At 45.2% G+C, this 12,763-nt stretch overlaps 2 protein-coding genes across 6 annotated transcripts in view; one reads left to right on the forward strand and one right to left on the reverse strand.

Annotated features, from left to right (window-relative positions):
- LOC146584060 (uncharacterized) overlaps window positions 1-2,337 on the forward strand; it is a 4,198-nt gene extending 1,861 nt beyond the window's left edge. The window contains exon 2 of the mRNA XM_085325527.1: window positions 2,268-2,337. Within this exon, the coding sequence (XP_085181653.1) occupies window positions 2,268-2,337 (70 nt within the window). The remainder of the gene's footprint in view (window positions 1-2,267) is intronic.
- A 593-nt stretch (window positions 2,338-2,930) lies between these two features.
- The window catches only part of PLS3 (plastin 3), a 46,790-nt gene continuing 36,957 nt past the window's right edge, over window positions 2,931-12,763 (reverse strand). For all 5 annotated transcript variants that reach the window (XM_085325537.1, XM_085325534.1, XM_085325538.1 and 2 more), the window contains 11 exons: window positions 12,506-12,587; window positions 11,789-11,954; window positions 10,307-10,449; window positions 9,076-9,171; window positions 8,368-8,563; window positions 7,656-7,734; window positions 6,918-7,032; window positions 6,643-6,776; window positions 5,818-5,941; window positions 5,122-5,246; window positions 2,931-4,236 (listed from right to left, as the gene is read on the reverse strand). In XM_085325537.1, the coding sequence (XP_085181663.1) occupies window positions 4,104-4,236; window positions 5,122-5,246; window positions 5,818-5,941; window positions 6,643-6,776; window positions 6,918-7,032; window positions 7,656-7,734; window positions 8,368-8,563; window positions 9,076-9,171; window positions 10,307-10,449; window positions 11,789-11,954; window positions 12,506-12,587 (1,393 nt within the window). In that variant the 3' untranslated portion in view covers window positions 2,931-4,103. The remainder of the gene's footprint in view (window positions 4,237-5,121; window positions 5,247-5,817; window positions 5,942-6,642; window positions 6,777-6,917; window positions 7,033-7,655; window positions 7,735-8,367; window positions 8,564-9,075; window positions 9,172-10,306; window positions 10,450-11,788; window positions 11,955-12,505; window positions 12,588-12,763) is intronic.

A 12,763-nucleotide genomic window follows, 5' to 3' on the forward strand; every position in this document is an offset into this window, starting at 1 on the left:
CTTGAAACACTTCAGGATGCAGTGAAAAATATCTCTAGGATGGCTCTTGCTTTCCATTCCTCTCTTCTATCTAGCTGCAATAGGAAAAAGGTGGAAAAAGGTAGGAATAGAAAAAGGTAGAAAAAATAAACAAAACGTGCATCAGCAATTTTTTGAAGTCCTTGCAAAATTAGATTTTTCAATTGAAAAAAAAAAATACTAACTGGTGAGCATTATAAATGAAAGACAGACTTGTCTCTAGTGGAGACTTGCAGAAACTATGCCTGACCCTTTTAAACCACCACCTCATTAAACACCAAACAGGAGCACAACTCCAAATTGCTCCTTCGAGCTACAATGAAGGAGTGATCAAAATACTTGGCGAGTTGTACGCAGCACCCTCCTGAAGAACATGTGGCTGCCTTTTTTTTTTTTAATCCACAAAAGAATGAAGCTGGTAAGGAACACCAGAAGAACATCCATCAAAATACACAGCCTGCATCCTCAGAGCAGATCCTAGGCTTGGAAAGACATTTGGAGGAGATCTCGGAGGTTAAGGAGAAAACTCACTCACAAGCAAGTCTAAAGCACGCGGTAAATCATCACTTTTTCCACAAAAGAAGTTGTCATAGACAATAAATCTYTTTAAAAAAACACTTTTGACTAAGCGTGGCCAGCGCTGGGAGCTGTATTAATTTTCCTTCTTTTAACTAGGCACCAGGAGGCAGCAAGATGCACTCATGGTAGCAGCAGCTACAATTCTAGTCTATTCTTGCGCCTTCCAGAAAAAACTAGCACTGGAAATAAACTGGTTCCTCCTTCACTTTTAATTTAATGTTCCCTGCTGTGCTCACAGCCTCGCCRAGCTCTCAGCTTGCTTTCAAGGACCAGCACCTGATGGCTGACTTGCTCTAGTCATCCCCAAACCCCTACCAAAATTTGTTTCTAGGTGATGTAACAGGACCCRAGAAGGGGCAAGGGTGTTGCTGGAGCATCACAAGCCCTGGGAGAGGCTGGGGAAGGCTCTGGCCAGGGAGCAGGTCTGAGAAGGYGGCACTTCATTTCAGCTTGAGGCAAGGCTCTTTCTCCACCTCCTTCACTGCACTGCAAGGGAGGGGAAGRGAGGGTAAAGTCAAATGTTTTTCATAAAAAAATTGGATCTCCACACTCACTAATCCCAAATTTGCAGTTCCCGAAGCATAAAGGCCCTCCAGGCTTTCAGGCATTTGTGACTCCCAGGCCTTCGGGACACAGATTACTCCCAATTCTTCTAACTTCCAGCTGTTGAGCAGGTCACTCAGCTCATCACAGTACTCAAGTACCCTAGAGAACACTTACTTGGTCGACATGTCCATGGTCAACTGTTCTCCCCCCCACCCCCGGTGATGCTTACTGCAGTACCAAGCATTTGCCCCTGGATGGCACCAAAATCCCAGCTACCAGATGGGATCACGCAGTAAAGGCCTGCTCTAACAGGCGCTCTGCAGGTCCCCATGGGCTAAAGAGCAGGCGTATGTGCCGTATTTGGGAAAAATTGCAAGCAGCAACAACATTTTGTATTTCCTCATGCCAGGCAGGCCACTTGCAGTTTTGCTTAGGGGCTCCGGAGCAGTTTTGCACAGCCTGTGGCTCACATACCAGAATCGAGGCACGTTCCCACCAGCCACTGCACAAGGAGCGCTCTCACCTCCAACGGCCACAGTACTGCTCTTGTGCTGCAGGAGCTTCTGCTTTACAAGCTACACAAGAGCATGCTCATGTTAGCAGTACATCATGGTCTATAAGCAATGAGGGTGATGCTGGTGCCACAGGTATCTCYGGTATCTCCCTGCCACACTACCAAGGAAAAGCCTTGCAGGTGCCAATGACTGTGCCAATATGATTGGCATTCAATTACCCAAAATATCCAACAAGGGGAAATGAAAGGAAGACATGCAACTCTTGCCAATGGCTTCAGCTGTTCTAGCTACCACCTACTTCAACAGAAACTGCTTTTCAACAGGAACTCCTGCAGCTGCAGTTCCTCCTGGAGGTCCAGATCATGTAAAGAGGTGCCCTCTGGTCTTCCCCTGCCCCCAGTCACAAGGGAAATGTAAGGATACAACTATGCAACATGGTTCAGGAACACAGACCTGAACACCACTACCAGAGCGGAGCTCCTTCATGCCAGCAGCATGGTTGGATGATTCGGAGCATGGAGAATGACATACTTAGTAACAGGGTTCCCACAGTCTCCACTAAGCATTTGACTCTGTTTAATCACTTAAACCTCCTACCCACTCCTAAAGCTGCACCACCTTGTTTGCCCACGATGATGCCCACAGTGAAGGCTCGGCAGCAACGTGCCGTCTGTGCTAATCGACGGATGAGCTACAGCCTGCCTCTTGCACAACATGCACCTACTTGTTTTCACTGCCCAAAAATTCATTGTTATAGCAGAGAAGTCAGGAGGAGGGTGACAACCAAGTAGTTACGGTCACAGAAGTTTGTTTGCATGACACCAAACGCACACAAGTTGTTCTGACAGTCCTGCAGTTTCCAGGTACGAGGCTGGATTGCAGCTTGGCAGCGCATGAAGCAGCTTTCCCTCCTGTGCTCCCAGGCTTTGCTGCAACAAGAGGCTGCTGGCCCCTACCATGGGCATCACCACTGAGAACTCATTGAGACACCAACACAAGCAGCAATGACTTCAGGAAGCTGTTATAAAGGCAAAYCTGGCAAAAAAAAAAGCAAGCCACAAATAACTGCAGCACCACCACCCATTTTAAAAGTCACTTTAGCAGACTACTTGTTCAACACCATGACGTGACTTGAGGCAATTGCACAGCTCAGTGGACCTAGTGCAAAAAACAAACAAACAAAACCCCCCAAGATTAACTAAAGTTAACCTAAAAGCAAGAGAGCTTTGACCTAAAAGTAATTGCTGGATCAATGTAAATAAGGAGGGAAACTTGTATTTAAATGTTTTTATTTCAACTAATGCTTTGCCACCATATTACATCACTTTGAATAGCTCAGAATAGCAATATGATCTCAAAATATAGCAAACAGCTTGCCAAAGCAAGATAATATTAACTCCTATGGATACAGCRTCTTCCTTCTTTGGCGACAACACTTTTTTTTTTTTTAATCTGTAAAAATAGTTTTATGTTCCAGCACATTTGCCATTCAGTTTATTGAACCCTGCTGTTTATAACATTTGCCTCTTCCCTGCACAAAACCTYCCCACAATGGATTATGGTTTTATATCCAACAGCATTTTAAATAAAAAAAAAGTTATAGTTTTCATGCAGATTTTTGTAAAAATTACTTTCTAGGTGCACACAACTGAACCAAGATGCATACAAAAATGCATTCACTTCCATTCTCAGGTGCAACCGTGCCATTAGCAACATGATATCATGAGTTACTAYGAGAGGTCCAAGGATGGTGGTATTCTCGTATATAGTCTAGCTTAAAAAAATTATATAAGCAGTAAGAGAAAAACACTGCCATGCTTTATTTGTAAAGTAATCAAAATAATTAGGTTTATAAAAAAAGCACCATGTACAGAGAATACCATAGGAAGATCCATCTTCAAAATTATACACATTTCTCATTTAACAGTGAGAGCTAGCCTGCAGATCCCAACTTGTACTATAGTTTGCAAAGGTAAGGAAGTGGTCAAACCTAGACTAYGCTTGGACCATGTAATACAAATTATACGTATTAAACTGGATTGCAGGCAGAAATAAGACCTGTTTCCATCACAACTCATACCAACCACCTTACAGCCCTCAGAGAAAAAAAAAAACACGCACCAAGCAGCTGAGAAATAATGAGGTGAAAACAGCTCCAGAGCATTATTGCAAGATGCTGGTCTGTTATGAATGCATTTCTGTGAGCTCTTGATAAGTTAAACTTTCCTTAGGGAAAAGAGCACATCTGTTGGTTAAAACTCCTCTCCCTGAGAATTTGATAAGAGTTTGTCTTGCAAAGCAAAACAAAGTTCTTTGAACTTCAGCAGTTCCTAGGCCAACAGCATTTCAACGTGAACTCAGCTGATCTGCTACTCATGCACCCAGGGTGGCAGGTTGGGTTTTTTGTTGCATTTTGTTTTTTTTTTTCCACATGTATCAACCCTTTTATACTCGCTTCATTCCTCTGCCCATCAAGCAGGCAAACACGGTCATGACCATCTTCGGTTTCACCTCCACGAGATCTTCTGGAAGGGCATAAACTCTGGCACCGATTCTTCTTGCCATGGACACGGCATACCTGTTCGCCATGAAAAGATGAGTGTGTCAGCACTTAGACTGCTGCCTTTAAAYGACAAGTCAGCTCTGTCCACCAGAATTTCACCTCCCGCTTCTCTTTATTAAGATTCAGAGAAGGCTTCTAGATGTGCAATAGTCCAATCACACCAAATCTGTTTTTACAAAATGCATCATGATCGTTTGACATGTTCTTTTCCTGAGTACAGGGAAGTGTCTTTAATGTGCACAAATTCACCTTTGAATGTCTAGTCCATTTTATCAATAGTTAAAAACTGTAATTGATTTTTCCTAGAGCTAGTAGATAGCACATACAACCAAGGATTAATCAACTAATACTTACATTTTCCTCTATGTTTACTTTTTTGGAATAATCAAGCAAAACTATTATCTGCAAGAAAAATTGCTGTTATTCTGCTACTGCAGAGCAGTCACAGAAAACATTCCAAAGCCCTGTTTTAACAGTCATACTTGAAACTTCAAAACCTGTGATCATTCAACAAGAGATGTACAAACCCAACCCAAGGTTCAACTTCAAAACCCTGAGCTACTGGTTGAGCACTTCATATGCCTGAACAAAAACACACACACACACACACACACACACAGAGAGAGAGAGAGAGAGAGAGAGAGAGAGAGAAAAGCAGAATACGAGAAGCAGAATATGATTGCTAAGAACTGCTTGGGCTCTTCTGCATTTCTCTCAGCAGGCTGCAGAGTCACTGACAAGGAGAGGAATGAGATTTCAAGAAGTGCTGCCTGTCTGGAAGGCATTGGCTCAACAGAAACTGAAAGCCACAATAATATAGAAAAACATCTGCAGCTTAAGGACAGGGCAGAGAAGTTGCACTCTTTTGATGCAATGCAGCTTTCAAGCCAGCAGACTTACTTAGCGTTATTTTGTTTGTCATCTTCTGATAGATGACCAGTCTTTACAAGGTCATAGTTGATACAACCAGGCTGTATAGCATCAATTAAATCCACAACTGCCAAGCTCGTGCTGATAGTCTTATCCTAGGGGGGAAAAAAAGGAAAAAAAAAAAGATACAAATAAAGATACCTGTCTAATCCTTACCACATGTCTCACCTTAATTTGACAGCTCTGGAATGTGCAACAGACTTTAAGCAAGCTGTTTAAAAGCAGTGCTATTAGGGATTATTCCCAGCTGGACCACAGGCAAACCAAACTGCTGCTTCTCATTCAGCAACACAACAAGATGATTACTCCAGCTTGCCGCAAGGAGTATGAAAATGCAGAACAATGACTGTTTGGCAGGTCTGCCCCAGCAACCAGGTCCCAAGGGACTTCCCACCCACCAAGGCTCACCAGCTCCAGCCCTTGCACCTGCAAGCAGCACAGCCTGATCATCCATCCTCTCCCCTATCAGCTAGGCTACCCCACTGCTATTCCCCCACATTGGCAGTCCAAAAAGTCTCCTTTCTAGAAGCTTGAAACCACTTTGTTATCAGCAAAGGCTGAATCCTGTCCTGTTTATACCCATTTTGTGTGTGCTGCTGCCCTGCAGTGCAGAGGACCCACACCCATGAGGCCCTTTATTTTTGGATGCAAGAGGGGAACCTGCACCTTGAAATTCTGGATGGAAGTGGACTTGCCGGCTTCTTTCAGGGTCCTGTTTACCCAGCTGACTATAATGTCATCATTTGCTTTTTGACCATCACCGAGGTCTTCAAGGACGTTCAGCGTGTACCTGAAAACCAGAAAAGAGAAACAAGACTAGGCAGAGCTTTAAGAAGTCCCAGCTAGCATGCATGCAGGGTGAAAGACAGGCCCATGACAACACACAGAAGTCTTCAGCCTCTGCTCTGCATTTTTACTGCTGTAGCAAAGAGGAAGACTTAGGTATCTTCTATGAAGTAAAATTTTCATTGAAGTATTTAGTCTTACAAGCCTTTCAAGCCTTTTAATGTGAGTCACAAAGTTGCCTGGGCTCAGGTCACTTGCAAAAGCGTTTGACTACTGATATAATTTGCTTCAGAGAGGTAACACATAGCTAGAAGGTGCAGATTAATTTAAGAGTTAGTATTCCGACTTCAATACCAAATAGCAAACTACCGTAAGTATGCATGCATGCATATATGTATAGTTACATAAAACAGATATACACACATAAACATGTGTAATTTTCCTGCTTTGGGTATCAGCACATGGATCAGTTTTGGGTGGGCTGGAGGGGCCAGGATGTTCACAACGTCTCAGAAGGGCTCTCTGTAGGTTGCTGGTCCACCTCTCACATGCACACAGGATCATCTTCACTGTGTTTTGCCTGGCCAAGTCTTGGAAACCCCCAAAGACAGAAGTCTTTGCAACCTCTCTGGGTGCCCAGCAACACAAGTCTTCCCAAACCTCGTACTCCCTTCATAAGTGTCGTGTGCTTGAGATGGGCCTTACCTTCTCATCAACTGCCAGACTAAGGCTAGTGTCAATGTTGGGTTTCCATCATTCAGATCCTGTCCTCCGATGCCAACCAGGGAGAATTTAGCTGGATGTTTTCCCAAATCTACAGCATAGTTGCAGTTTTCTAACTGCACATGAAAAGAGTTCAAACAGCAACAGTCACTCAGATACACACAACTAGAAGCTTCAAATAGAAATTTCTAGATACCGTGCATTTACTTGGATTCCTAGTGTCCACGGCATCTTCTAAGGTGTTTTGAAATGCTTACCTTTTTCATATTTGCACCAAGCTTAGGATATGGAGGCTTGTTAACCTTATTCCAGTCAACAGGAACTTTGATTTTTTCGTATAATTGTAGTATTACGAGTGCATCTTGCAGATCACTAAAAAGGAACATACTAGTTAACCTTGATGTTTCAAAACATAAGTGCACTTTGACTTTGTTGCATTATGGACAATTACTACTCTTTACAGGCTGTCGCAACTTCGATCTTAAAAAGAAATTTTTTCAAAATGCTTTGTAACTTCTGGAACAAAAGTACTCCACATTTAACATAGCTGGCTACTAAGTTAAGAGCAGATTTTAGCACTGCAATGAGCAACAGATCCAGAGAACAGTGTTGCTACTTAAAATCCAGAAGGTGCCCATCTCTCTCCATTGACTACCAGGGGTCACTTTGCACCCAGAGCACTTAGCCTCCTAAATAGGAGGCCTCAGCTGAGCCCTAAAATTTGGCAACATGAAATCTAAGGACCAGTTGCTCCGACACAGTCACTCAAGTAGATCCTTCAGCCCCTAAAAGCCAAAWGCTGTAAGCCTGGTCTGCCTATCCTGGCTCAGAAACCTCAAAGCTAAGGGCTGCAGGGKGGGTGCACTGAGCCCTGACCCTCCCCACGCAAACATCCTTTCTCAAGCTCTTCTCTCGGCCACTGTGGGAGACAGGACACTGGTGCGGGAGCATCTTCAGTCAGATGCTGTCGGATCTCTCCGGGGAGAGGCACTTACCCATAGAGGTGATTTACATGGGGGTTCACACCAAGGGAGTTCATCCAGTTGCGGAAGGTTCGCTCTTCCCGTGTCTCTCCTAGAAGGAAGGAGATGGGTACATGAACTTCCCGAAAGCTCGGAGAGCTGCATGGGGCTTTCCGCCTTGCAAGACAGGGAGCTCCAAGTGGCACAGTTTCTCATTTACATTTTAGACAGGAAAAAGACTATTGCTGCTATTGTTACCGTTAGAAAAACTGGACTGCCCCAGCATACCGGGTGTCACATTAATTTTCCTAGGTCTCAGAAGAGCGTAACTTTTACGTTTTCGGCAAGAAGAGGTATCAGTAAGGTCCTTCACCCAGGAGTGAGTTAACTGCTGCCTAAGCCCTAACCACAGCGCTGCCGAGGGTCTGCCAAAGGCTCCCAGGAGCACCTCGCTGCAGGGCTGAGMGCTCCCACCCGCACAGCCGGAAACCGCAAACCCAACTGCCCAGTCCTGGCACCGGCACTAACAAGCCATCAAAAACCTTCCTGCAAGCTCAGAGCCCACGGCAGCAYCAGGGCAGCTGAAGAGGCCCTCGGACACGCTATTCATCTGCGCAGATCGGGTAAATGACCACTTCAGCCCCAAAGCCTCAAGTAACAGGCATCCCCCGAGCACAGACACCCCGTGGGCACAGCCTCTCGCAATACAACTGTTTGCTCATTCTGTGACCAACACGGCCATCACCTTCCAGTAGAGTCCAGTCGATGTCCTGGTTTTCAGGCTTGGTCAGTGCCGGATACTTGTTGAACAGGTTCGCAACGAAGGCCAGGTTCAGCTTGGGGTTGCCGCTGACCACGTCGGCGGGCGTGACGAACTGCCGGCAGCCCAGCCGGTCGGCCTGCTGCAGCATGTACTCTGCTCTCCGCAAGTCGTCCTTCTCCTGTTGGGGGGGGACACAAGGGACAGGAGCCATCAGGGCAGAGAGCAGCAGCAGTGCAGCTAGGAAGCTCCAGGTCTGGAGCAACGTCACCGCTTCGCCAGCCTTCGTTAGACACCAGCCACTAACCAAAGGAACAGATGAATCGTGCACATTAATCCATGCTACTCTGGATATACTGGTTCTAGTCCGCCATTTGCTTTTTTAAAAAAAAAAAAAAAAAAAAAAAAAAAAAAAAAATCCTAGCATGGTGCTTTCAAACTTCATAGGACAGTGGCTCAAGGGCAGAATCTTGCATTCTCCCAAATGGGGCAAAACACAAAAGATTTCCTAACCGTGCATGTTAACTGCACCAAACACTTGTTTAGCACAAACCCAAGGTGTGCACATGCCCGCTGACACTGTGCATGGCCTTGAAATCAAGATACCAGGTTATCCAGAGGTCACGGGCACCTATAGGGTCACACACAGCTTGCAATGGTAGAACGTGGGGAAAAGACAGCCTGAATACTCACGTTGAAACCCGACATGTTAATGTCAATCTGGGGCTCTCCTTCTTTCTGCCCTTTTGGTGCAATTTGATTGAGAAGGTGGAAATAAGCTCTAGAGTCCTAGAAGGAAAAAAAAATAAACAAACACACACCCAACACTCAGGTCTCACTCATAGCGTTGAATACACCACAGCAATTCATTTCAGTCTCATCTTAAGCAAGTCTCTGCACAATTGGCTTATGTACCTTTACTGAATTACCAAAATCGGTAAGCTTGACAGACAACGAAAAGAAAAGAGCACGATGATAGAAATCCAGGCAGCAGAAAAGGAAACAGAAAGAGAAGAGGTTATAAATAGTTAAGCCCACYATTATTTTATTTTATTTTAATTTTTGTCAGCTACATATCCTTTCGCTTCCCAGCGCTACAAAGGACTCCAGGATACAGTCTACAGGCTGCACTGGGCAAGCCAGCAGCAATCAGTAGCACTGCAAGTAGCTTGTGAAACTGGAAGCAAGATGTGCGTGTGTGCACACAGCTCTGGGCTTCCCACACATCTCAAATATCAATTTCTTTTCCCTCAACAGTCCTTCACCCTGAATGAAGTCTACAACCTGCTTCAGTCTTGATTTTCATACTCCAGACTGCTGGCCATGTGAGTAAAGTCTGAACAACATGCTGTGCCCCCCTTCCCCCCTCAAAAAATAAAAGATTAAATATATATATATATATATATATTGAGGGGACTCCCTCATTTAAAAACAGAAAAAGAGTAAGACCTTCCCCACTCATTTCTACTCCTAAAGGTCACCACTGCCCTTTCTAGGTGAGCTGCAGCACAGTGCTTTTTGCAGCTGCGCTGCAACACCCTCCCCATCCCGAAAAAAAGAATAAAAAACACACCACTTCCAGCAGAAAGATGTTGTATACAAAAGGGAGCAAACTGGTATTACTAGTGCACAATTACAGCATGTAAGAGCTTTGCAGTGGGATCCCCTCAGGGCTGCAGAAGCCTTTCTGCAAAGTTCAACTCTAGGCTCRGTCCATGCCAAGACAGAGAGCAGAGTAGCACAAGACCCTAAATATACTATTCATCTTTTACTAAGACTCCTGTTAAAACTGCTCAGATTATCCCAATAACCTTAAGAAAGGTCCCATCTGTGGATTAGGGACCTCATTTACACCTGCAAACGCAGCCCCGGCCCACTGCCAGCATTTTCCCACGCGCATGCAGACCAGGAGAGCTCGCGCTACCTTGATATCCAAACTGAAGTTATTGATTTTGTGCCAGCCTGCGTTTTCCAAGTGGAAGTTTGCCCATCTTAGGAGCAGTTCTTCTGGGGACAGTTTCATAAGGTCCTCCAGATTTTCACCATCGCGAAGTAAGGCAGCCAGCGCTAGAAGAAAAAGGAAGAAGTTTTCAAAAGACACAAACCTTCATGACAAAACTGGAGATGCAGTAACAGATCAGTGAGCAAAAAGGGAAAAGACCAACCACATTTTCCTCCAGTTTGATTAAGTCAGAATAATTTGGGTTGGAACTGTGGGGGGTTCTTTGGGGATTTTTTGTTCTCTGTTTTTTGGGGTGGTTTTTTGGGGGAGGGGGGAGGTCTGGATGGGTTGTTATACACACACACACACAGCAAGGTATGAATGGCACATACATACACAACACCCACCCCAACAAAGAAACTTTGCTCAAGAAAAAAAAAATTTCCATGTTCTCATATAAGAAAATTCCCAGTGAACTCTACATACAGCCCTTTAAGTCAATGACAGTAAGCTAAAAGTAAAAAGTGCTTCCAAGTCATTTCATATGCACTGTTGAAAAAGCCAAAGCTAGAAGCCAAGATAGGCACCATTTCGGCTATCAGCTGCTTCCCTTGCCACAGATTTTCAAGGTCTAAGCCAAACAGCATTAACTGATCATGACAGGGAAGTTAAAATAAGAGACCCTGAAGGTCCTCCATCCAGCTGCRTGGTTTTATTAGCCCACTAAGGAATATCAGAGATCTTTGAATGGTTAGAAAAGCTTCAAATTCGGAGGCTGCTGTCCAGGACCAAGCAAGCATGGTGGGGAAAAGCTCCACTGCTGAGGAGGGAAACTAGAGCTCCACAGCTCCACCAACATCTGCAAGGAGGATTTTAGGAGGATCAAATCAACGCAATTGCATTCCCAAAGAGACGAAGCCTTCTTGCATTGGGAGTGGTGCCCACTTCCCTACGATCTGAAAAGATGCAGCAGCTTTTGAAATCTCACCTGTGACTCAACCTTGCCAGTAGAACTGCGCCCAGGCCCTCGAGGCAAAAGCACAGTGACGGCTCCTGCCCGAAGCCTAGACAGAGTATGGTCTGTGCAGGCTCAGGAAGCGGGTAAAGAAAGGGGCTGATGAGATCAAGGCAGGGCACCCTTGTCAAGTCACATTAAACCACAGAAATTCTGATGAAAACTAAGTTGAAAAGCTATAATGTGCACTTTGACCAGGTCTAAAAATATATTTATTGGCTAAATACAACTACTCCCAACACCAGTACACATCTAAAGCTGAAAGACATTCAGGAGCATCCCTAACCAGCGAAGACATTACAACAAAACACGCTCACTCGTGCCACAAAGCTTGAGACACAGGTGGGAGGCCGGGACGAGCCGGGACATATTCACACCTTCAGCAGGCCAGGAGCAAAATAAATTAAAAACTACCAAAAAGAAAAAAAAAAAAAAAATTCTCCATTTACCTTCATTCCTGCTGAGTTCGATGTCAGCAAACAAGCCGATCTTAATGATCTGCCAGAGCAGCCCTAGCACCAGGTGGGGTTTCCCTTCCCGCAAGTCCTCGGCGCCGATGTTGACGACATGGCAGCCGATGGCGGAGGCAGAATTCAGCGCCAGGTTCAGGTTCTCCTGGGGGCGACACGGCCGCGTGAGGGGCGGCCGGGGCCCCTCGCCCAGCGCCGTGCCCCTCGTCCGAGCGCGGACGGCCCCGGCTCGCGCCCCGCCGGCGTTTCAGCGGTGCTGGCGGCGCCGCGGGCTGCACCGATAAGAGCTGGCGGAGGCACCAGCGTTTAATTTCAGCCTCCGGTATTTAGTTTCATCCGCGGAGCTGCAGCTAGTGGCACCGCTGGCATAGAGAAGCGTTATGTTATACGTGTGCACACATGCCCCCACGYGTGCAAAAGCAGCTGGGAAACCATTCACAGGTTGCCAGGAACCGTATTGCCTTAAAAAAATATATATATATATATACACACACATACATACATTTATATATATATATATAAATGTATGTATGTATATATGTATGTATATATGGTGCTGTAGACGTTTGCCACTGCAATATCAGACGCGCGCCGCATTTCAGCCCGTTCACGCGTTTTGTCAGTACTAAATCATCACTCCTGTCCTTCGAACCGTCCTAACGCGGACGTCGGCCAAGACGCGGACGCGCATCGTACCTGAATTATGAACGGCGTGAGCTTCTTCTTGTTAATCGCTCTTTCATCGATCGTGTCCGGAACAGAAAGATTGATCATTTTGCTGGCAGGAGGAAAACSAACAATATTTGAACAGCATTTAGTATTTCATTTCAGCAAAAGTTGTTCCACTGTCACAGTCCTCACGGCAGTATATTTTCTTCGGCCTGTTTGTTTTTTTTCGCAGGGGCTTTTAAATCAAAGTTGTGTAAACCAGAAGTTAATATTTATGCTATCAAG

The sequence above is a fragment of the Rhea americana genome, unplaced genomic scaffold (genome assembly GCF_003343005.1).
Source record: "Rhea americana isolate MKP2758 unplaced genomic scaffold, rheAme1 scaffold_98, whole genome shotgun sequence".
Lineage (NCBI taxonomy): Eukaryota > Metazoa > Chordata > Aves > Rheiformes > Rheidae > Rhea > Rhea americana.